Source organism: Xiphophorus hellerii, chromosome 9 (genome assembly GCF_003331165.1).
Source record: "Xiphophorus hellerii strain 12219 chromosome 9, Xiphophorus_hellerii-4.1, whole genome shotgun sequence".
Lineage (NCBI taxonomy): Eukaryota > Metazoa > Chordata > Actinopteri > Cyprinodontiformes > Poeciliidae > Xiphophorus > Xiphophorus hellerii.
Window position 1 is genome coordinate 9,937,993 of NC_045680.1, and position 25,553 is coordinate 9,963,545.

Below are 25,553 nucleotides of genomic sequence, written 5' to 3' on the forward strand. Positions count from 1 at the left end.
TTATTTCAGCCAATCAGCAGCCACTGACGATCGAGATTTGAAATTGAAGCGGGCGAAGGCGGAAGCGAATGCAAAAGAATAAATAAACAAAGTAGCTCTGTTTTTAGTGGGGCCATTTACTTCGGATGGGACTCAGTCTACTTTTAAAAAGTAAATTACGATGTACTGCAAATAGTTTTAGTCTTTTTTAGACGCTGAGGATCGTTAGGAAAGTGTACAGTTACCGTTAGTTAGCTAATCCTGAGAGTTTTGAGGAACATCGCAATGTCTATATTTAGCGTACAGGCAAGGAAACATACAACTTATTACGACCATCTAGTGTCAGCATCAACCTCAAGGACACCCGGCGGCAGAAACCGACAGGGAGATGTAAAGGTACCAGACACATCTTTAGGAAAAAGTGGGATATCAGGTGCAGAATCTGGGGCTGAAGAGAGCAGGTTATCAGATAAAAGCCGTCAAGTAAACAGAACCTATGTCGTCTCTGCACTGTCAAAAAGCGGCAGCGGGCTGCAAACACCTTACCGGAGCAGACTCACTCTACAAAGGAGGTCAAGGAGGAAGAGTGGTGCCGAGAAATCGTTGACCGAAAGCAGCCAGAACAGCACTCCTGCTCCGGAGAAGAGATTGACTCTACAGCGAAGGACCAGGACGCCCTCCATGCATAAAGCCGTGCGTGGGGTCAGCGTTACTGCTGACCCACAGCCAATTTCAAAAGTACTCAGTGAACCAAATGGCAGGGCGAGTTTATTTAGATCGGCAAGTTTAAGAGAAACTCCATTAAAAATAAAGGGATCAGAAGCAGCAACTCCCGGGGCGCAAACCAAAACGCCATCATTTGCTTCCAGGCATCTAGATGATTCGACTAAGACATTTAAAACTCCCACCAAGAGGACGCCGTTTGAGAAAATTGCTGCTAAAAGGGACGTTTTCGAGAGACTGGCTTGCAAAGAAGCACCGAAGCAGGTTGTAGGTAAATTTGCAAGTTTGGAAAGGCCCAAACCCAAAGCTGAGCAAGCAGAAAACGCCAAACCAGTTCCAACTCCAAGAGTCTGCAAGGTATCCTCAAGTGTGGAGAAAAGCCACGCTGTTGTGCCGGAGAGAAAGCCCACCACCGCAAATCAACAAGGGGACGCCACCTTTGCAAGGATGTCCACTCCAGTCCCCGCTGACCAACCCCTGAGTCACCCATGTGAGGCTGCGGGGCATCAGGAGTCATTTAAGATGGAGAACAGCGCAGTGACTGTGGCTGTCCGGGTCCGACCCTTCAGTGCCAGGTTTGTGGATTATATTGTCTTCAGAGCCTTGCAAAAACTTCAACTTTTAAACATTACAGCCACACTCTTCAATGTACTGTATTCTGACTTTTACTTAACAATTTACTTGTGGAGTGATAAAAACAGGTTCTCAATTGTTTTATCAACAAAAACATGAACAATTTTCTGCAGAAGTATACCTATAAATAAAATGTAATCCTACTAAATGCCTTTTGAATTTTTGCATGTGTGTAATTTAATCTGAGAATATGTGCATCTGTTCTGTGAATGCCTCAAAATTTTGTTAGAGAACATTAGTGGACAAAACATATTATGAAAACAAAGGCATACAGCAGAGAGACCAGATATAAAGTGTGGAGAAGTTTAAAGCAGGTGTTGTTGCGCAACACCCCCCCCCTCCTTTCTGTCTCTACTGTCTCACTCTCTACTTCCTCTTCTGAGAGGGGAGATGTGCTACCAGCTCTCCTTCTAACGGGTTAATTGAGTTTCCTAAATCTGCTGGGATTTACCCTGCCAAGAACTGAAGTAAACTCTGTTTAAGCTGGTTTCGAGAAACGATTCGCCTGGTTTTCTGACGGCCTACATCCAGGTGTCCCACCCTTCTTCCCCCTGTGAATTAGCCAGACTGAGCAGCCTACAGCCAACTAGTTTCACAGAGCACACCTGTTAACGGTCGCTCGTTCTCTATTTTACAACTTGCATTTCTTATTGAACCAGGTAGGTTTTAGTGACTCGGGTGAGTCCCAAGGATGACGTTTTAAATTTGGGCTACCAGCAACCTAAAAACATTTTAAACTTTTTCCTCTCCAGAATCAAACATCACAGCTATTTTACAACCATCAAAGAACCTTAAGGTGACTCATTAACTGAATGTCCACAACATCTTTTAGATTTTCTTTATGCTAAATATTTTATTAGTAAGGCATTTTTGCAAGGGTCAGTACAGCTTAATTCAGTAGCAGAAATAATCAAATAAGTAAAATCAATCATCTAGTCTGTCTTTCCCTACTGCTGACACTGAAAACTGAAAAAGGGAACCTTTGAGAGAGACGGACGGAGTTTGGTGTTTCGAACCCCAGACCTGGCCTGATGATGAAGAAGGTGCTGCAGCAGGAGGAAGATGTTGATCGGCGAAGGCAGGGATCTCTGTAGGTCCGATGAGCTTCCTCTCCGCATGGATGGTGAGGTTACACAGGACTTGGTGCTGGCAGGAAAAAAGGCACCAGTTCTTCTTCTTTGTCTTTGCCTTTGTCTTTGTCTTCATCTTTGTCTTTGGGGTCTGAACCCAGCTGATGAGAGAAGTGCGATGTGAAGCCACAGGTTGTGGGCCTGACCGGTTGGTCTCCATGAGCGGGACAGTCTTCGGCTCTGTGGCTCCGGCTCTTCTTCAGCTGCAGAGTTCTTTGTCCATCTCTTGGCTCGAAGCTGCCCGGAGGATCCAACAAAAGGTTCCTCTTTTGCACCCACCTTATATAGGGTTTATCCACCCTTTTGGTGCGTTTTCATTGGCTGTCTGCTTAGACAGATGATCTCACATCCATCACTGTCCTTCAGACATTATGTCCTGATGTCTGTGCTAATGTCTCAGAGTTGCTCAACCTCCTATGTCCATTGCCTGCACAACCTTTTCTCTAAATAAGGCATTGATCATCTCTGCTCTCCTGTTAGTTCCCCTTTTTCCCTTAACCGTTCACCTTTCACCTACTATCTACCTACAACATGTCAGTGATGTTTAATTGCAGTTACACCTTTTACACCATTTCAAGTTCAATGTCAAAATCACATTTATATCACATTTATTTTCTTTAGCTTCTCTGATTTATCATTCATTTATAATTTTATAACTTATTAATTACTCTTATTATAATCCTAATGTGAGTTATTACAGATGTTTTCTAAAATGAAACCAAGAATAATCCATGATTCTAATTATTTGATGCCAAAGTTACAGTTACTTGTTTTTCTTGTAAGTGTTCCCACAAATGTAACTGTAAGTATTATTACAAGTAAACCAATATTAATATAAGTATTTTACTTTGAATCTTATCAAATTACCAAAATGTTTAGATTTCATTCTTTAAAACTTTCATGCTTTAAAATAAGGAGTAGTCTCAGCTATTTTTATAAATCTGCAGGCTGGAAACTAACTTCCTCTTTTTCCAGGAAACCTGCTTTTCCTGTTTAATGACTCTCTCTGACTGACTATGATTTCTTATGATTAGATAGAAAAAAGTAGAATTAAAGCAAAGTTTGCATGAGACAAAAACAACACACACAACCAGATTTATTTTATTGACACTTAAGTCTACTGTTGGGCCTTGATGTCACTTGAGTGATTCATTTTAAAGATAACTTTATTTATTATTACTGTTAAACTAACTTTATTGACACTTAAGTCTACTGTTGGGCCTAGAAGTCACTTGAGTGATTCATTTTAAAGATAACTTTATTTATTATTACTGTTAAACTAAAATCTCCAGCATGGGGAAGTGGGATGAGCTCGGATTTTCTTGACACAGGTTATCAAGTTATCAAGCAATATTAAGCATCTCACAGAACACCACCTCACAATCCTAAAAAAAATGGAAATGGAACAATTACAACCTTAGGAAGGTATGGTAAGTACTTATTGGCTAGGCAAAGAAAACATCAGAAAAGCAGCCAAGAACACCATGGCAATTCTGGAGGACCTACAGAATTGAACTCTACAGATCTGGCATTTCTAGAAGAGCCACAAGCGGAAAGCTGCAAGAATTTGTCTTTGAAATTTGTCACAAGCCTTATAAAAAAGAAGATGCTCTGGTTTGCATGCAAAATGCTATGTGTTTTGGAAAAAAATAACACCTTAATCACCCTGACAACACCATTTCACTGTGGTTGCAGCATTGTGTGTGGGGCTGCTTTTCTTTAACAGGGAGAGAAAAACTGTTCAGACCTGTTTGGAAGAAAGATGGAGCTAAACTCAGAGCAATCCTAGAAGTAAACTGAAAAAGACTGGATATAATACATTTGCACACCACATTTTTCAAAATTTTATTTGGAAAAAAAGATTGACATCAACTATAAATGGTCTATCATACAAATTTCAACAAAACACAAATATCTGACCTTTTAATGTCAGAAAAATCTGAAAAAGTTAAAGACATGGATAGTTTTGAAGGACACTATTTTCTACAGTTAGGATTTCTGTCCTAATTAAAACCATTGATGCTTTTTAAAGTGCCCTGCAACACTGCTGTTCGTTATTTAAACACTATCACTGAAATGGAAATGAGGACAAGGTGCATTTTCCACGTTGTTTATATATTCTACTGTGTTGTAGAGAAAAGGCTGAAAAGGCCACACAGGTCATCTTTATGAACGGCCAGGAGACAAATGTCCAGCATCCAGAGTCCAGGCAAAGCTACTCCTTCACATATGACTTCTCTTTCTGCTCTGTGGATGGAGACGACCCCACCTTCGCCAGCCAAAAAACTGTGTACAAGACCCTGGCCAGGCCTTTGTTACAAAGAGCCTTCGAAGGATTTAACACTTGCTTGTTTGCCTACGGCCAGACGGGTTCTGGTAAATCATACACGTGAGTGTTTTTGGAGTTTTTGTCAGTTCATCTGTTTGCCTTCATGAAATTTGTAAATCTTTTGCTTTGCTTGGTTTGATTATGTTTGTTTTTTTTCCAGGATGATGGGTTTTGAGGAGGAGGCTGGGGTCATCCCACGTTTCTGCCAAGAGCTATTTATGAAATTGGCCTCAATGGAAGATGAAGTAAATTCACACTGAAATAGATTGCTAATTGACCTTTTTTCCTAAGTGAATTTGTCATAAGAAATCTTATTTCTAAATTATTTTACCAGAAAAACACCACAGTTGTGGAAGTTTTCATCCTGTTAGGTATCATAACATAAAATCTATTCTATGTGGCCTTTCAGGTGAAATGTCATGTGGAGATGAGCTACTTTGAGGTGTATAATGAAAAAATTCATGATCTGCTGGTTACAAGGGAGGAGCCAAACCAGAGGAAGATGCCGGTTAGTAGTTTGCAACAGCTGTCAATGTATTTTTCTATTAACATTTTTCAAATCCTGCTTTCCAATCTGACAATTAACGTGTTTGCTTTTAGATTTTGCTAAAAGAAGAAATAAATGCCAAATCAAAAGTTTGGCTTAACTCAAAATGCTACCAGGACATGTCTTTCTGTTATTGTGAGGTAATTAGTGAAAATGTAACACACTTGTTTTTCAGCTGAGGGTGAGGGAGCATCCGGTCCATGGTCCTTATGTTGCCGAGCTGTCTGCGTAAGAGAACCATTTCTCTTTTTATGTTCATTTCATTCCAATAAAAACAAAAATGATACATATGAACTGCTTATTTTGTTACTTTTTCAAGGAACGTGGTGAGCTCTTACAGTGACATTCAGGTAAGCTAGAACTACTATTGTAGAGTTTTTCTTCTCTTAAAGGTTGTTTTGAAGAGGAAAATAAAATGAAAGCTGGAGTTAATCTTTTGTTTGAATAAGAATATTGCTTATTATTGAAAAAAGTCTCCAAAGTTAATATTTGGTATGAATCTTTCATTATTCACTTTGCCTCTTTTTTTTTAAGGGTTGGTTGGAGCTTGGTAACAAGCAGAGAGCTACAGCAGCCACAGGAATGAATGACAAAAGCTCCAGGTCTCACTCTGTCTTCACTCTGGTTATGACCCAGACTAAGGTACACAATTCTGTCTTCACTGTGTGCTTACATTCATTTTGATGTGTGTAGGCCTGTCACGATAGCAAATTTTGCTGAGCGATTAATTGTCTCAAAAAATTATTGCGATAAACGATAATATTGTCTGAAGACCTTTTTACACTGATTTAATGGAAATGACGTAATAATGCATGTGATTTCCTGCCAAAGATAGATACACTTTATTTTCAAAAGAATATTTAACACTGGAGCTGATAAACAAAATAAACAAAGCAACCAAAAACAAAATGGATTCTCAGTCTCCATTAACAAAAAATGTACTTGATAAAAACTAAACAACATAAAGCCAAAGTGGAAATAAATACTGCATTCAACCCAAAGAGTGCAGATTATGAAGTCTGTATACTATGTTGCCCTTCAGTAATAATTAGATTTAAATAGAGAAGACGGGCACATCGACTACCTGATGCAATAGTTCACACTACATGATTTTTTGCTCCTATTTTTCCCCATACAACAATCTTAGACCTTTGGTCTTTCTAAGATTGTGTGGTGTGTTACGGTAGATCCTCGTTGCCGCTCCGATCTAAATCAGGGGTTTTCCCCGACTGGGATCCTTAACGCAGCCTGTTGAAAGTGACAGGTAGCCAATCAGAAAGCGAGGATTCTCCTCCGTGTTTTCTGAGGGGAAATTACGGTCGGGGAATCCCAAACAGCTGACACGGCGCAACCCGAAGTCCAGCCGCCTTGGAAACAACATTAATGTTTATTCAACATGCAAAGAATATAGAAATGACAAGAGGAGGAGTTGGAGCGAAATTGCTACCGCAGTTGATAAACCCGGTAACTTTTCAGCTGTTCTTCGTTAACGTGACGTAAATAGGTTCTAATGATTTTCATTCAGTCAGGACTTTACGCTGACACTAGCCACATGCATTGCAGGTAGATTGTAGTAAAGCATTGAATTAGTTCACTGGACTTGTAGCCATTATTTTGTGCCCATTGTTGGACACCACACGGCAGGAATGAACCCGATCGAACCGTTATACCTAGGATTTCTGTCGGCTCATGTGTGATCTGTCAGGTTTTGAAAATGGGCCGACAATCGGCCGACAGCTCTAAGATCGTGTAGCGTGCGCTGGGCTTTACACTAAGGAAATGAGGAAGGGGGGAGTCAGTGGAGAGAACCAGAGTTGAGCCTTTTTTCATTCGGTGTCATCAACAGAAAGAGAAAAAGGTCGGGAGAGACGATAATGCCGATAATTGAAATGACGTCGATAGTTTTAATTTATCGTACGATTAATCGATTTATCGTTTATCGCGACAGGCCTAGATGTGTGCATTAATGTATCATTTGGTGACTCATTTATTTGTCTGTTCAGACTGAGTTTGTGGAGGGAGAGGAACATGACCACAGCATCAGCAGCAGGATCAACCTGGTCGACCTTGCTGGCAGCGAGCGCTGCCGCACAGCCCAAACATCTGGGGAGAGACTCAGGGTTGGTACAGATGTTGGGATGTTCCCTCTTTAGCACTGCTGTAATATTAGCATCTGTGTCTTGTAGTGTTTCTACTCAGGCTGTCAGTCTGGGAACTTATCTTCATTGTCTTTTATTGCAGTTCAAAACTAGGTAATAAAATAGCATGATATTGGTCTAAATTAATGAAATAAGAGCAACATATTTGCTGGTGTCATATTACTGGATGATGGTCATATCCTTTTTTTTTCTCAATTACGTATGTTTAATGAGTAAAACATACGTTTTACAAATTAGTTAAAATTTAGATTTTAACTAATTTCTTAAGTGAGTTGACCTCAGTTTTGTCACATGACTATAATTCATTGATATTAAGAAGCTTCAGTAGGAGAGGCACTCAGCAAGATTTTTAGTGTAAAGAAAAAGTATGACACTCTTGTTTGTTTCATTGTCACCAACTTTGACTCAGCTTTTACGTCATTGATATAATAATTTTTAAAAATCCAGTTTTCATGTATTATAGAGATTTTTTTTCTGTTCTGTGTGCTCTGTATTAGCTACTAAAAGGTAAACTTTTTTTTTTGTGACATTACAGGAGGGTGCTAGCATCAACAAATCCCTGCTAACTCTCGGAAAGGTAATCTCTGCTCTGTCAGAACAGGTGCTCACCAGGAAGAAGGTTTTTATACCATACAGAGAGTCTGTTCTCACATGGTAAGGATGCAGAAAGCTTCATTAAACACAACATTGTTAGCTTCTTTCCACATAAGAAATATTGTCAGGTGTCGAAGTAGCAGCACAGTTTTATACAATATTCTGCCATTCACATTTGTTGGCACCCCTAATGTTTACAAAAGCTTTACAATAAATGGTTGCTGTTTACATTCTGTGATCCAAAGATGCCACACTGTGCAGTAGCTGTAGTTACCACTTTAACATATTTTCCCTTTTCCCCTCATTGTGCATTTTTTCAAAAATATTCGTATCACAGTTATAATTGTTTTTTAAAATGATTGCTCACAATGCTATAGCTAAGTTCCAACCAATAACTCTTTTCTAGTAGCCATGAACCCTTATCTTTCCCATTTTCAAAAGTGTCTTAAAAATGGGCCTCTGTGCCATGTCCCACATATTCCATCCATCCATCCATCCATTTTCTTACACCCTTATAAAATAAAATAAAATATGTTTTATTTTGTGTGGTCATTATGAATCCTTATGTGTCCTAGGAGAATCGGTAATCTTGAAGGGTGCTGAAAGACATGACAATTTCTCTGAAAACATAAAGTAGCTGAAATCACTTTCAAATTCAGGCTTATTTAAGGAATCTGGAGCATTGTTTTTGTTTTGTAAAGTCGTTTTTTCTCATCTTACAGGCTGTTGAAGGAGAGCCTTGGAGGTAACTCCAAGACGGCGATGATCGCCACCGTAAGCCCTGCTGGCACTAACGTGGAGGAGAGCCTGAGCACGCTGCGCTATGCTCAGCAGGCCCGCACAATCATCAACGTGGCCAAAGTTAATGAAGACACCAGTGCCAAGCTGATCAGAGGTCAGACTTTCTGGACTTACAAAATCAAATTAGTTCATGTTATGTGATTAATCTACACAATCTGAACAACTGTTTCTTTAGACTTATTTTAGAGATAGAAACAAAGTGTTTGTGTAGTTTTTATCTCTAGAAGCACATTTTATGCTATAAACTGGCACCATGTATATTCACTGTTTGATTCTACTAATGGCTAAGAAAAATACTGTATGTCCTTAGTAGCTGACAGACCTGAAAACATTGTATTTTATTACCGTAGTTAAGGTTGTTCTTGATAATTTTTTTTGTTCAGTCTTATGAACTTTTACTCCAGAAAGTTTGATCTTCATCTCCTTTTCTCCTCCCCACATTATAACCTGCTCTCACATTTATCTCTCATCGCCTCTTTTGCTCTCCAGCTGAAATGAAAGCATGGCCCTAACCTTGCTTCCTGCCCTTATTTATGCACTGTCACTTGCACATGGTGGCTAACTGTCATGCAAGTATTATTTTTCATGAGGCCATTGTGCTGCTGTTCACTGTTTTCAGCACTAAGGGGAGCTCTTGCTGCAGATGCAGCTTGTCTCACTGGTCAGTGTGAGACTTGCTGTTCAAATTGGAACACTGTTATGCAGCAAATCAGTAGCGATTGCGGCACAAGTTGCTGACAAATTCTGAATACTTCTTAATGAAAAAAAAGTCAACTCTTTCCAGTCTATTTATTAGATTTTTCTGTTATTGTTGATACAGTATTTGCTCAGTGCTAGTTAGCTTTTTATTTAAACAGTCTGGCCCAAACTGTGGTGCATTTTTAGAGCTGAAGGCAGAGGTGGAGAAACTGCGTTCTGCCCAGATGAACTCCCAGGGTACTGAGCCAGAAAGAGTCAGGATGTTCCAGCAGGAGATCAGCACCCTGAAGAGTAAACTTTGTCAACAAGAGAGAGAGATGGTTGAGGCCAACAGGTCAGAATCACTACAACCATTCTAACACCATTTCTTAAACTTTGTTTCTCGTAATCCTGAAGTATATTTTTAGATCTACTGTAGAAATGTTATAAGTTCCACTGTAACTTACCACCAGCTGGATGCCAGCAGTTAATTGTGAGACATATTTACAGTACAATGATAGTGAAAATATGAGTATTGGAGCTATAAATTTCTTTACAGTTTTATTTAAGATTTTTTTTTTAAACTTTAGAGCAGTTTTACAATAATATATTTACAGCTTTTTACAGAACTCTTACTTTCAAACGATGCAGCATTAATGTAATTACAACATCAAATTTTTTATGGTTTACCTTCATTGTTTTTGAAAGTTAAGAGTAATATCAAAGTTTAGATATGAAATGAAGCAAACAACACTTTCATTAGAATAAAGTGACTGTGTATTTTATTTTTATGTCAGAGCATGGAGAGAGAAACTTGAGCAAGCAGAGATACACAAACGTGAAGAGACCAAAGAGTTACAGGTATGTTTTATTGTTTTCCTTCTTCTCCCAAATTAAAACAAAAACATAACACTTTTCTTTTAATGAAGACAGAGCAAAAAAAAAAAGCTCAAGTATTTCTCACATTTCATATAATCAGAAAGCAGGTGTGACTTTCAAAGTGGACAACCGTCTTCCGAACCTGGTGAATCTGAACGAGGACCCCCAGCTGTCAGAGATGCTTCTGTATATGATCAAAGAGGGCCGAACCACGGTGGGCAAGCTCAAGCCGGACTCCAGTCATGACATTCAGCTCACAGGAACTCTTATTGCTGATCGGCACTGGTGAGAGTCCTGGTAGTTTGGTAATACAGTGTTCAGTTAAAAAAAGGTTAAACTCTGCTCAGCAAAACTTAACAAGGAAAAGTTGTGAATAGTTACAATCAGTATGTTGCATTTGAGTTTAAATTAGAGTTATATGATTTTTACTTTTTTTTTTTTTTTCCATTAAAAGTGTCATAAGTAACATCCACAATATGGTCAGCATCATCCCTATGGATAACGCAAAGACCTTTGTCAATGGGAACCTCATCTATGAATCCACTGTACTACACCATGTAAGTATCGGACAAGTATTTGCTTCCCTTATTGTATAACTCGATCCGAAGGATTAATTAGCAAAACAAAGCAAACATCCTGTTGACAACAAAATAATTTTATGCACAAGGTTCTGTTCTCATCTCATGTTTTATTTATTTATTTTAAAATCTGCTATCCAGGGAGACAGAGTTATCCTTGGTGGGGACCACTACTTCCGCTTTAATCATCCAGCAGAGGTGCAGTCTGGAAAGCGGGTATCTTGCTGGACAGGAGCCGGGGATGGACAAAAAGACTTTGAATTTGCCAAGAATGAGCTTCTTGCAGCTCAGCGAGCAAAGTGAGTGTTAAAGAACTCTTTATTAATTTGACAAACTAACAAGTAAAGTCAGAATTCCTTTAAATCACTCGCTTTTAACTCAGGCTGGAGGCAGAAATCGAAGAAGCTCATTTGAAGGCAAAACAAGAGATGATGCAGGGAATTCAGATGGCAAAAGAGGTGGCTCAAAAAGAGCTTTCTGACCAGAAGAACCTTTATGAAAATAGGATCCAAGCCTTGGAGAGAGAACTGGTATGTTTTACAATTTAAATTTTCAGAAAGCCCTTGTATCTTCAGAAATCGGCACAGTTTAAGATGTAACATTTTATTAGATGCTTTTTGACAAATCTTAACAAAATACCATTCTTCTATATGCAAACCTAATTAAAATCATAAATTAATTTGAATTCTCAAATTAATTACAGACCACATTAAATAAAGAAATCTATTAAATTCAACACACAGGTGTATCTGAAATATGCATAGTTTGTCAGATTAAAAGCACATTTTGAAAATAAAAACATTTAAGCGGGCATTAAACATGCTTTTCACTAAGCCCAGATTCCTGTATTAAGCATGTTTTTTTTATTTTTATTTTTTTATTACAAACGTTATTACAAACGTTTAATACATTTGCAATTTTGTTCCAGAATGAAACATTTAAGATCTGGATATTATAATCAGACCAATAAAAAAAACAAAAAAAAAAACATTTAGTAACATTATGTACTAAACAGTACTTTTAATTTGAACTGTGCATACCATACACCAGTCACGTTTAATACATTTGTAATTTTGTTTCAGAATGAGGAAAACGAGCGAGAATGTTGTCCTTTTATTAGCTTTAAGTGAAACATTGTCATAACACATAAAAGGCTTGATAACATCATAATGTGTGGAATTCATCTTTATAATATGTTTAATTTATTGAAATGAGCTACTGAAATAAATGAACTTTTCAGTCATATTCAAATTTATTCACTCAAATGCACCTCTAGGATACAGAAACTAATACATGTTTTCATCACAGTTGAAAGCCTAATTAAAATATATTTTTTTAACCTTCTGTAATCTTAAAAAAATTATTTTGTGCCACATGAAAGCTCTGCTTCAGAAGGTAAAAGTGCAGCCGTGATTAACTTCTAAATAAAATTGTCGCTTGACAACTGTAGTACTTAGACTGTCCACCAGGGGGATGAGACGGGTAAAGGATTTCATGAGTTTTTAAGGAAAGTTGGAACATTAATATGCAAAAATTCTCAGAAATATTTGAAATAATACTAAATGGCTAAACTACTTTTCTTCATTACTAATTTCTTTGCAAATTAAATTTTACTCAAATTTCAATTCCTAAAAGTACTTTCAGCTGTTAGGGTGAAACATTTTTCAAACGAATAAAAATGTGAAAAATGTAACTAAATAAAAACATTATGTACTAAACAGTACTTTTAATTTGAACTGTGCATAACATACACCAGTCACGTTTAATACATTTGTAATTTTGTTTCAGAATGAGGAAAACGAGCGAAAGCGTCAGCAAGAGAGAGATCAGCAGAGGGTGGCTAGCCAGATGGCAGAGCTCAAGATAGCCAAGCTGGAGCTGGAAAAGGAGGTGGACTCCCAGAAGAGACGCGTCCGTCTCCACATGGAAGCTCAGGTCAGGAAAAGAAAAGATCAATTTGTTTTTATATGTAAAGACTTGATCATTTCGTCCCTGTGCACTCACCTGGCCTTTTGTTGAAATTTAAATGCATCTCCTTTCTTAGAGGTAGAGAGGAAATAAATCTCTATATTGCTTTTACAAAATTATATTTTTCTTTGTGTAATATCATCTTAGAATAAGACATTGAAGAAATAGCCTAAACCAATATTTATAAACTTGCAAGTAGTACATCTCTCTATGACTTATTTGTGTATTTTACGTAAGATTTTTATTTTTTTTTTCATGCTTTTGCTTTATCATATGATAGCTCAGTACAGCAAGTTTATTGCTATTATTAATCTCCCATTCCCTTAATTTTTGACTATAGAAACAAGCATAAGTTTAAATAAATATCCTTACTCTTGATCTTCTTAATTAATTGGTCATTTGGGGTGTGTTTTGAGCTATGCGATAGCCTGGTTTAAGGCTAAATGTTATGGCCTGATGTGTGTAACATTGTTTACTTTGCTCTGACTCACTGCAGGCTATAGAAGAACAAAGAGTTTGCCAAGCGAAGATTGTAGATGCCCTGGAGGCAGAAAAGAGGAAGATCTGCAAGGAGCTGGAGGAGATGCAGAAGAAAAGGGCTCTTAGGGAGAAACAAACTACCAGAAATGGTGAGTTGGAACAGCTGCTATCATTACGTGTCTCATTAAGTTAGGAGGACAACTTTTTAAGATTCTTATACTTAAAAACTTAATGCCCCCTTTTTCATATTTTTGTCCCTTGGTTCAGGAGAAAGAAAGGGGTGTATTTCATCAAATTGATCATCCAAAGTCATGCAATATAGTGAATATATATTTTTTTCTTTTTATTTCATTATCTAAACAGGAAGCATTGAGTTTAGCTGGTAGAGATCTGATCAAATCCACAGCGCAAGGTTACTTGGTGCATTCATGTTTTATAAACTTCTGTAATATAGCTGGCATAATAAGAAGTGGAATTTTGGGCGTCTAAACCTTTCAAAAGCCTGGTGTCATGTCATGGTGTTTTATTTCTGTTTTGCAGCTTCTCCACAGTGGGATGCCATGAAGCTGTCCTTGATGATTGAGGAGGCCAATAAAATCAGCGTTAAGCTGAAGAAACACACTCTCTTCAGCAGGTGGGAAAGATGCAGTCTGGAAAGTTTTACAGAGGTTTACCATCAAAATGGGGATTAAGAGTACATGGGTTTTGCATATATTTAAACATTTTGTATAATATTTTGAATTGCAGCTTTCAGGTTTAAAATCCTTTGTATAGCAGATGTCATATCTGTGTAGATTAGCTATCATTGTTGTCATTTTTCTTCTGTTTTAGACATGAAAGCTCTGAGACTGAGCACACCCAGCAAGGCGGGCTTCAAGTACGTCTTCAAAACACAAAGCTGGGAATCTCCACTTTCTGGAGCTTGGAAAAATTCCAGAACAACATGGCTGTGATGAGAGAGCTGGAACAGGTTGGTCTTCATTGAAATTGATTTTTCTGATGTAATTTTAAGCCTTTTTTTTGTTTTAGCAGATTAGCTGACTCTTTGTCTGCATCAAAGTGTACACTTATTTTGCAATTTCTTTTCTTGACCATCTCAAGTTGCCTCTGCTTTTTCAGGATTATTTATTTAGGATTCTCCTTTGTTTGTCTATGATTTGAATTTAAAGCTCTTCCTGTGGTCCATAATATGCTGCTAAATTCACAGAAGATTTCCTACCTCAATTGAAAGGAATTTTACTGAGACATTACATGCTGTGTATTGAGAAAAACATGTGCAGACTCCCAACTTTCCCATTCCTCATTCTGCATAATCAGAGACTGACATCACCTCTCACTTAATTGCCTATTTCCCTGCCATTTGACCTTATTTACAGTCCAGATTGGCTTGTTTTATGCCTGATGGAGGGTTGCAGCCTCACTTTGCCGTTCTTTTCTCATTAAGTTGAGTAAGTGAGACCGGGCTTGTCAGCACTGCTTTACTCTCCGCAGGGGGATTCCACCTCTAAAGATGACGATGTGTTTTATGACCCTGATGATGAGTGGGAGCAAGATATATTAGTCTCCTCTGCTTCCACTTCCTCCTTTTCTCGCCGAAGGTAATTATCCATCTCCTGCAGACCCTCTGTTTGCATCTTGTTTTTGCAGGAAGTAGTTAGCTTTAGTTATACAAATTATGTTGGGAGAAAAACTTCCAAACTTCCCTCTGCATGTTTCCAACTCGCTGTTTAATCTCATCTGGGTTTTTGCTGGCCAATTAAACTCTTATTTCAACAATGTTCAAGCAAAAGAAATGTTTTTTGACAATCTAATTGTGTATACATGGAAGTAATGAAGTTTATATACACATGTTTTCCACAAGATCCTGTCATTCTTAAAAAGTGTAATCAGCAAACTGCTGGTAACCTTTTTTCCTTCCTTTTTGGTTCATTTGGTTTTTATTTTATTCAGTCTCTTGTCCACCAGGTCAGAACATGGTGTTTAAATCAAGGGGATTGAAGTTTTCTTCTGTCAGACTTCATGCCTTAAAAACAAAACATGTAGATAGACGCACATGCGCGTGCACCCCCACTCACTCACAACTCAAGGAAACTACAAACATCTAACATTTTCCTGTCACAGTGTTGTTTTTCATGGCAAAAAGTTCTGGTGGTGCCCAGCTCTCCACCAGATCCAGCCAAATGAAACAATTCACACACAGTTTGTGGCTCCATCCTGCTTTTCTTCCTGACTTTAGTGGACGTACGTGTATGCAGCATAACTTTACTAGGATTCCTGCTCTCTTCTTTTCTCTCTCTCTCTTTAACTGAAATGCTAATTTTTGATTACCCTCATGATTGCAGTTTTCAGTTATATTATTCCCAAAATGTCTCAAAACGATTAATTTGAAGTTGGCTGGGAACTTAAACAGCTTATGTTTGGTTGAACTTCAGGAGCCGAAGCCTTCTGAAGACAAAGCGAATCTCTGGACGTTTGTATGAAATCCGAGTTCATCCCATTCAGAGCCTCACCAACTCCTCACAGTCTGCTGGTAAGATGCTTGATAACAAATCAGTTGTTTAAAAATTCCGTGAACTTTAGGAGCTGACTAGTACTTTAAATAGTCATATTGCTTTTTTTTGACTGAATGTAAATTATATTGTAATTTAATAAAAAGATATTGTGAAAAACAAATTTGTAAAGAATTTTAAAAAATGTTATATCGCTTGCAAAATCCGTGCTAAACTTGAGTTGTACCAATAAAATAAAATTTTTTTTTTTGTAAAAAATAAATTACCTTAAAAAAGGTATGATCTATGTTGATGATGTTTAAGATCTAGAAAAGATCTTAAGCATTTTTTAAATGCAAAAAATTAAAAATTTGTACATTTATTAATTTAATTTTGAGCACAGCGTTGAAGAGCTCTTCAATCCTTCTCTGCAAACTTCTATAATACAATACCTGTTCCTTAAACAGGTTTTTTGTGGTTTAAGGGAACTGACACCAAGTCGTTCTTGTTAGCGTTTCCACTGTCAGCTGTCACTGAAAAGAAGGTATTTTGTTTGTGTTTGGCTTGAAAATCGGAAATTTCATTAGCTGGCTGAAACCTGTAGTTGCAGCAGGCGCTGTATTGCATAGTGAATTGTAGTTGAATTGAATATAAAAGCACATAGCTTACATGCTAGAGTTAAAAAACAGTCATAGATGAACAAAGTGTTATTTAACTGATAGAAGCTATTTTTCACAATTAATATAGGTTTTAGAATAACTAAGAGAAACTTGTAGGAACTTGCAGTGACGCTGGTTATTTTTGTTACTCCTCCTGTCTGCACTGCAGGGCTTATATGTGGATCAGTCCAACCTCCTTCCAACCAAACGAGCACCACGGAACCCGCTGTGCCCAGCCTCTGCAAGGAGCTCATTGGCCGGTCCTTGGCTCGTCTGCGAAGCTGCAGCGAGACAGAAGAGACCTTGGCAGACAGACTGATGTCTGATCTGAATCTGGTATACACGGCTGTCCAAACTATATCTGACTTGTATGAGGGTCTAGATGATGACAGCCAAGACAGTGGTGAGCGTCAACTGATTTTTTGAACAATCATTTATGCAATATTATGAAATTCCTTTGTTCAACTGTTAAGTGTTGGGGTTTTATTTTAATCAAACTTTTCTGATTGCTCATCCTTCTGCAGTGTTTGTGTGCAGCGTGGCAGCCCAGACTGAACTGATCAAGGCCACTACGGCATTAGAGACCGCCGTGTTTGTTGCCATGCAGTGGCTGGCCACTATTAAACGCTCCTCTGGCTTGCTGTACTCGACTGCTGAAGAACTTAAAAGCCAAGTCAAGAAGATGGGAGGATTCTTCCAAATGCTTATTCAGGTGAATCCACATAGTGACATAAAACTGGGATGGAGGTTTCTGGGTATTTTCATTTCATATAAAAGGCAAAATTTAAGCTGACAAAATGGTCTTCAATTAGGCGTAGCTTGGACATGCGGCGGCTTATCAAAATGCCGATCTGACTGACAGGTCTTAGCTCTGAGCTGTTTGAGCTCTGTCTATGGAAATGGCAAAGCAGAGGGAATTCTCAGCCTTGAGCTCCACACAGGTCATGAATATATGGAAAGAAAATCTAAATTCTTGACAACTCTTGGCACCTAAACAGACAATTTTTACCCCTAAACCCTGATATGTTTTTTTCCACCATTTTAATTTATTTACTGACCCTTCAGACTTCATCAACCGTTGTGTTGACTCTCATTGATTCACTGGTAAATTAAATTTAATTCCATCTGTTTGTTTATGCTAGCCTGATGTTGGATGTAAAAAAATAAATAAATAAAAAACTGTTTTTCTCAATTCAGGGTTGTGAATCTGAGATCACATCAATGGTGAAGGAAGCACGGAGGAAAAGCAGTCAGTGCTTGGATGCAGCGATGCTCGTGCTTGCCCAGCTGGCGGTGGTGACGGGCATGCCGCTCAGTGTTACGGCTCCTGGCAATCAGGCCACAGGCAAGGTAACTCCTGTAATACTCTATTGTCTTCTGATCCACAGAAAATGAAAAGTAATAAAAGCTTTGTGGATAGCCAGAGCAGTTAAGACATTACAACTTAGTTGTTAATAATCTGGATACTTATATCTTTTTTTTATTATTATTATTTACTGTATGTACAAAATGTTTTGATCTGCATGAAGAAATAATAAGAGGTTCATGGTTGTTGCTGCCTTGATGAAGCAGGAGAAAGCAGTGACACACAAACCTAGTTCAAACAGTTCAAACCAGATGTTCTAAGTTCCCAAATGACAATAGAGAGAATTTTTTTACACAAAGATTCATTTTTTTCTTACATTTCCCCTTTAGTTGGTAGAACACCCTTTCTACTTACAGCAAATGTTTAAGGTTTTGCTTTGTAAGCTGCTCACAGTAGTTTGCTGGAGTTTTGGACCATTCCTCCTGACAGAACACATGTAACTGCACCAAATTTGAAAGTGTCTTTCTTGGATGTAAATTTTCTATGGGACTGAAATGAGAGCTTTGTGATTCCCTTTCCAAAATGTTGACTTTGTTATACTTGAGCCACTTGGTGACTAATTCAGTGGTACGATTATAGTCACAGTTATTTGGAAAACCCCTTTGTGGCCAACCTTCAACTTCCTGGCTGAGGCCTTGAGATGATATTTCAATATTTGCACATGGGGTTCTTTTCTCATGATGGCATCTGTTTTATTAAATGGACCAGTGTCTCCTGCAGCTAAGCATCCTGTTGTTACCCCGAGGCGTCAGTGGTGAGAGTGTTCTTGTGCTTGTAAACTGCTGTATTTTCCTGCCAGTGTAACTATGGTCATTATGGCCAAATACTTCAATATTAGTCATCAGACCACATGTCTCCAAATATTAAGGTCTCTCTGTTCATTCAAAAACTGTAATCAGGCTTTCCGAGTGGCCTTTCAGCTAAACTACCTGTGCTGAATATCACCATGTTTTTTTTAAAGTTTGCATTTAAATGCTAAAATCTGCCATTAATGTAAATGTTTTTAAAAAAAGGAAGCATTAATTTCCACCTTCAGTGCCTTCACTGAGTCTTTTTAAGAGATTTTACATGATAAAGTTAGGATATCTCACTTTATGTTCGGAGATAAAAACAGTCACAGCTGACTATTCACTGATTTCAAGTTGGGACAGAGCAAACTTACTCTAGCAGCTGGTGCTGCATATGTGTGTGGTTATTCTTTCCCCCAGGCTTTAATGATCAAAAATGTATGGATTTTTGCAAACGTCCTCTGAGTCAAAACTGGTCTTAATTCTTTAAAACCATCATAAATAATACCTGTGATAGCTTTCCTGTGTTTGGAAGTTGGGATGCTCACAGTTCATTTAAAATCAATTCTACTTAGAAATTCCCACATAATATGGATTTGCAGTATGTGGCTTTAAAACAACTGCTATGGAATTATGTATAATTGCTGCTGTATTTGAAATTTCGCCATTTTTAAAAATCATCTTCTGAACTCTGCAGTTGTGGTGAACAGAGATTTCAGATTTCATTGATTTTCAGGACCTCCTTAATGTCAGGAAACCTAATTTAAACAAAAAGCTTGTTTTTCTCACCCCAACACACACTAACAACAGCCTAGTAAAATAAAAAGATTGTGGGAAGACAGGATCTTTAGGAACCCATACTGGAGATTCGCTTCGCTTCAGTTGCTTGACTTGATCCCTATAAAAATTTCTGCCAGGTTTTTAAAAAACCCGGAGCAGCACCTAAACACAAGAATATTAATAAACTGAAGGCCTTTTCCCATGAAGAGTGGTTAAAGATTCCTTATGATGGCTGCTATGTTCGCTTCTGTAGCAGACAATAGCAGAAAACGCCTTTTTAAAAGTGGCATTTTGTGTTAAATTCGGAGAAACATGATGCTCATGGAAAAATTTTGAAATTTGAGTCTGGAATAATGTGGAAGTAGAAATCCACAAATTTATTCAATCAATTTTTGTCTTTTTCGCCAGCCTCAATTATCTAATGATGATTTGATGCCTATTAAATTATCTTCTGCAACTTCACATCTCACTGTGCTCTCTACTCTTAAGATTTTGTCAGTTTAGGTCCCATTTTGAATTTGTCTCCCTCTAACCAAATGCCTTTGTTAAGAAATCATCTACTTCCTCGGTGCTACTGGCATGAGAGAGGCATTAAAACCAAGAGAGACCTTTACAGAGATTTTTTATTTATTTATTTTTACTTTGTTTCAGAGTTGCCCTCAAAAGTTACCCTGTCTCCTTCTCATTTGTTTCTCTGCTTCCAAATTAGACACTATCTCATCACTGTTTCCAAATTTTCGAACTTTCCTTGCTGAGCCTTGTTGATTTTCTGGTTGTTAGGCCTTGCAACTTAATATGTTTTTTTCTCTGCCCAAGTTTGTACAAATTCTGGAGTAATTTCTTTTCTGCACTCTCAGGGGGATTTTTAGAACCCAGATCCAAAGTGATCCATTTATAGCTATATATGGAGTGCCAGTGATCACGTTGAACCATAAGATTTTGACTTTCTGTTTTCTTCTCGCTAGACACTGTATTTTACTCTTCTGAAAATCTCTACCTCCATCCACATGGCAATGGCTTCACACTGTAGGAACATTTTGAAAACAGAAAAAACTTCTCAAACAGTCAAGGGTCAAGCAAAATTTACTTTCAAGGAGAGACCCTTTATGGAGTACCTTCTCAATGTGTAGAATAATATCTTTTTTCTTCTTTTTTTCAATTATTTCTTTCTGTTATGTTTGTATGGGGTTTTACATGTTTAAAAAAAATAGAGAAATAGTAGTACTGTAAGTTGTGTAAAATGCATATAATATAAACAACTTTATATAATTTCTTGACAAACAAATGATAGTAATAAAAAAAATCCACAATCTCCATAATCAATGGAGATGGAAGAGTGAATTTTTATTTTATTCTAAGCAGTATCACTTTGGAATTGAGGTCAAACTGAATAGTTTTGCAACACTTTTAATTCAGCCAGTCCTCCTCTTCAGGCTCTGCTCCAGACTATCAGGGATGTTTGCTATATCTTTGTTTTCTCTACCGTTTTGTTGGTTACGCATTTATAGTTTTTGAAGCTGTCCACTGTCCATGCACATGTTCACTGTCTTTAATGCTCTATGCTTTCAGCAATCACTTTTGAGCTGTCTGCTGAGGGGAACCAGAAAGGGTGTGCGCTCTCTCCTGGAGGAAATCCTTGCCATCACCAGGGAAACGCTCAGGGATGCTCAGCTGGCCTATCCCAGAAACCCAGTGAGACATCAGACATTCATTTGTAGCGGGAAATTATCTGATTGATGTCACGTAATTTGACATGACTGACCTGTAGGCTGACCGAAGGAAATCTGAGTGAGGTTCTGCTTTTGATGCCTTTCATCTCTGCTTCCAGGTCTTACAGAGTCTAAAATCCAAAACTCTTGATATGTCTCGTGCCCTGCAGAGCTACATTCAGTCCCATATTTCGGTGAGTTTCTGCAAACGCATATACAAGTGTATGTGTGTATGTGCCATCCCAAAAACCACTGGCAGCTGCTTTTTGAAACTGGAATCGGATGGCACTCTGCACAGTCAGCTGAAACAATTCCTCTGCCTTGACATGAGATTAAATGAAATAGATTAACACCCACTCCCACAACAGCCCTGTTAAAGATGCCACTCAACCTTTATTGCTACTGTAAAGCTCAATGCTCTCTAAGCTTATCTCTGCGCACTCACCCTCGACAGTAGTCAACGTAATAAATGTGGTGAATGAAGTGGCATAAGTTACAGCTAACAGGCTTGTTTGAAGTTATCTTAGCCACACAAACTAGCCAGTGGTTTTGTTGAACCAATAATGGACACTTATAGGCACCCCCCACAGTTAAATAAAGCTGAGTTATAACCTATGTCATGAGATCTCGTGGACATGTATGCAGCACAGTGTTCTGCTTAGAGAGAGTATGGATGGAGATCCCTCTTGTATGTATCCCTCTTGTCTTTTTCTTATTCTCTTTGACATTAATGTGTTTCTATAATGTTTGCAGGCTTTTTCCTTTGCTGCCAGAACTTTAATTTTCTTACAGCAACAAAGGTAGCATTGGCCCCTTTTTGGTAGAGTACATTTGCCCCAACACTGTAAGTTAACCAGACCCAGCTTTAGTTGCGTTAGTTGTCAAGATTGGACATGTTAAGGAAATTATGGAATCAGATTTGATCTCACAAAATGTTAGTGACAATTTTTGGTACGGATGCAGTTCGTATTGAGACCATTCTTTTTTACGATTGTTGCGCAAAATGTTACTATTGTGTTCACCATGAGACATTTCACTATGTCCCGCATGTATTTGTTTTCCTTATTTTTACTGCCATTATGTGTCAACCAAAAATTAGCAAAGGGAAAATGGCAGAAACATTGAGAAGAGAATCAAGATATAATATGAATCCCTTTTCTTGCGTTGGATGGACACACTGATAACCATTGCCTGTTTGGTCCTTCTGCTACTTCTTGTTTGTTTTTAGCAATAATAAAAAGCAATAATATGAGAATACAGTGAAAAGAAATTAAAATGATATTTACCAGCAGCTTATGGGTTGTATATTTCATTCTTAAGTATTTCTATCAGTTTAAGAGTCATTAAGAGTTTACAGAAAAACCAAACAGCAGTTTATTTGCTTTCATTTCTTGCATGTGCATTCTGTTTTGCATGTTTTTGGCTTTTATTCATGTAAAAATTGAGTGGAAAATACCAATTTTGTGAGTTGCTAAAATTATCAAATGTACCGTAATTATTTTTATATAAAGTGGTGAAAAAAACCCTGTTAAGGTCTAATTAAAGCAAAATTTTTTGCATGTTTAAAGAAGCGGTATTGAACTTAGTTGATATCAAAGACTTTCATTCTAAAATCCGACTTTTTTGTTGTATCTTACTCATTATTTGCCATTCTGGGTGTATTTCTGTTTTCAAACAGGAGCAAGAAAATGATGAAGAGGCGCATGAAGAGGAGGAAGATGCAATCTTACTCGCTCATTTACAGAGGCTGAGGACTATGTCGACCAAACTGTTCCAGCTAACCCAGGCCATCCAACAGATGCAGTCTTGTCTGTCTACAGCCCTGCGAGGTGACTCTTTGAAATTGCACATTTCTTAGGAATTTTTCTTTTTATCTCCGAACTGGTTGACTCTTGCAAATGAAGCTCATCAGGAGCAAGCACAAATTACTGTCAAATTATAGAGGAAATCTGACAAACAGTATCTTAGTGAGATGTTAGGTCAACACATGTGGCTAGAACTGCATCCGTATGCCTTGGCATCGGTCCTTCATGCCTGGAAATGGAGGGATGGAGTACTGCTCATCCAACAGTGGTGCACTATTTGCTTGAGATTTGGTGATTGCAGAGGTTGTCAGAAATTATATTCATCATTGCCTCTTTCAACTGATTAGTTTCTTTTGTCAAGTAGGTAAGCCTAATTTTGCAGTGCACTACAGAGATGTGATCATTTAATAAAAAACGTTCATGTGTGATTGGCTTCTGTTCTTCCAGGTATGGATAGAAATCCTGATCTCAGCAGCTACAGAGAGCTGATCTCCTCCTCTACCAAGGTGGTGGATGAGCTGGTCACTGACCTGTCCAGCAAGGGAGTAGAGACTAAGTCCTTGCAGCTTCCCTGTCTTCAGACAGTAATATCTGCACGAGATGATCTCCACTCCGCCCTGCAGTCCTTGTCGTCTTTCTGGAGCGAGCAGGGGGTGAACGACAGCAGAAGTTCAGCTGGTTCGGACAGCAGTTTAGAAAATGACTCCTCCATTAAAGAAAGGCCCACCACTCACAATGCAGTTAGAAATAAAGGTGTGTATAAAGTGGTGTACCCCTTTACTTCAGGTGTGCCACTCAGTGGCAGCCCTCACTGGGTGTAATATCTCTTTGGGTTTTTAATCATAGGTTGTAGTTTAAGAGTTTAAATAAATTGTTACCTTGAAGAAAAATAGAGAGGCAACCTGCTAGGATTCAAGTAACTGTAAAAGTACAGGAAACAATCTTTGTTTAAAAATATAAATACTTGCCTGTGGCATTCACAAACTGCAGAAAATGGACACAATCTTTCTTTGAAACATTCAAGAGTAACAATTGCGTTGCTTTCAACATGGTGTAAAGGAAAATACTGTTGAAGTTTCTTTAATTTCTCTTGGTATGGTAAAAACACGCCCTCCAATGAGAATATTTTTATGATGCGCCAAGTGAAGCTAAAACGTTACTCATGAGTGTAAATTGTACGTTAATTGATGTTGGGTCAATAGAAGCTCTAAGGAAAAGGGCAGTCTTTGTCAAACCATTATTTCAGGACAATATATTTTTGGGACATGTAAAGTCTCAATTATGGGCACTCCAGGTAGGCTAATTTGTAAGAAATGGAGGACCTGGTTTTTAAACTCTTTTGTATATTGTTTGCTCCTGTATATTGTATTGCAGCATAACATATCAAACTATTTGCACTCAGACACTTGTAAATTTGGGTTTCATGCTAATATTTGTATCTAAATGAATGCTGTTGTAACCATTTTTTATTGCTTTAAAAAAATGATACAGCCACTTGCGCAGCTGCTAAGAATCGCATGACTTGATTTCACATGGATTCCTAGTTCTTTACTTTTATCTCACAATACATTGCTGGTAGAGTGCACCCATATAAAGACTTTTACTGCTAAGTAACAATAAAATCATATTTTTTCTATATTCAGCGTGTTTACATTTATGCTAGCACTCATATGCATGGCTCTTAACTGAACTTTTCACTAATTGAAAAAATATAGAAGCCCACATTTTTTTATTTTGACCTTTGAAATTTGTGTTGTATTTGTACTTTTTATTTAAAACAAAACACATTAAACCAATGCTTCCCCACAAAAAAACTGACGATTGCATCATTTGCAAGAAAAAAAAAAAGCCCAAAGCATTCATTATTGATGCAAAATATAATTATACAGTAAATCTAGGTTTTGCACTTGTTTTATAAAATTGCAAATCCCAAAACTCAATTTTTGGGAGAGAAAATTGAGTTTCAGCTATGATAAACTCCAAAGAAAAATGTACAAGCAACTTTACATAAAAAAAAAAAACCTTTACATCTTTACTTTACATATGTAAGGTCATGACTTTATTTCTAAAATACAATCTGCACTTGGAAGTACAGTTTTTCTTAGGTCATTGATACCTTCATGGTGAAAGGATAAGGTCAAGCTGGGCCAGCTCTTTCTGTGGTGGGCACCAATGCAAAGTTTAGTCAACACTGGCCACAGGGATGGGAGCGATAAGTTGTGGACCCACAAGCAGAGACTCTATGAAAAGAAACAAAAAGCAAGCCACTTTTGACCAGGAAAAAAACAAACAAAAACAAATTGAAACATTGTAGAAATCTTAAAAAGAAAAAAACATCAACATTCTTTCAGTCTTCAATGATCAAAGAGGAAAGATGTATAATTTTTTAATATGAGCATGTAATGGTATTAATAGGGCTCTGAGATTGTAGCAGTAATTTTTTAAATTTGACGATACAGGAAGCATCTTAATTCCATTG

The 25,553-nt window shown here is 37.7% G+C and overlaps 1 protein-coding gene across 1 annotated transcript; it reads left to right on the top strand.

The window, feature by feature from the left end:
- The first annotated feature begins 33 nt into the window (after positions 1-33).
- Positions 34-24,712, top strand: kif14 (kinesin family member 14). The gene is made up of 29 exons (XM_032571387.1): positions 34-1,277; positions 4,600-4,854; positions 4,955-5,039; positions 5,204-5,302; positions 5,517-5,569; positions 5,661-5,691; positions 5,876-5,983; positions 7,345-7,461; positions 8,036-8,154; positions 8,817-8,989; positions 9,781-9,928; positions 10,371-10,434; positions 10,553-10,737; positions 10,907-11,009; positions 11,172-11,329; positions 11,413-11,560; positions 12,819-12,965; positions 13,495-13,627; positions 14,019-14,112; positions 14,310-14,448; positions 14,970-15,076; positions 15,911-16,008; positions 16,796-17,029; positions 17,151-17,338; positions 17,824-17,976; positions 21,130-21,252; positions 21,389-21,463; positions 22,948-23,098; positions 23,522-24,712. The coding sequence occupies exons 1-29, from the start codon at positions 265-267 to the stop codon at positions 23,893-23,895; spliced, it is 4,875 nt and encodes a 1,624-aa protein (XP_032427278.1). The 5' UTR covers positions 34-264; the 3' UTR covers positions 23,896-24,712.
- The last annotated feature ends 841 nt before the right edge of the window (positions 24,713-25,553 follow it).

Coding starts and splice junctions, on each gene's coding strand:
- kif14 (XM_032571387.1), top strand. CDS start 265: ATGTCTATATTTAGCGTACAGGCAAGGAAACATACAACTTATTACGAC. Junction 5,984..7,344: donor TGGTTATGACCCAGACTAAG/GTACACAATTCT, acceptor TTGTCTGTTCAG/ACTGAGTTTGTGGAGGGAGA. Junction 17,977..21,129: donor GCAATCAGGCCACAGGCAAG/GTAACTCCTGTA, acceptor CTATGCTTTCAG/CAATCACTTTTGAGCTGTCT.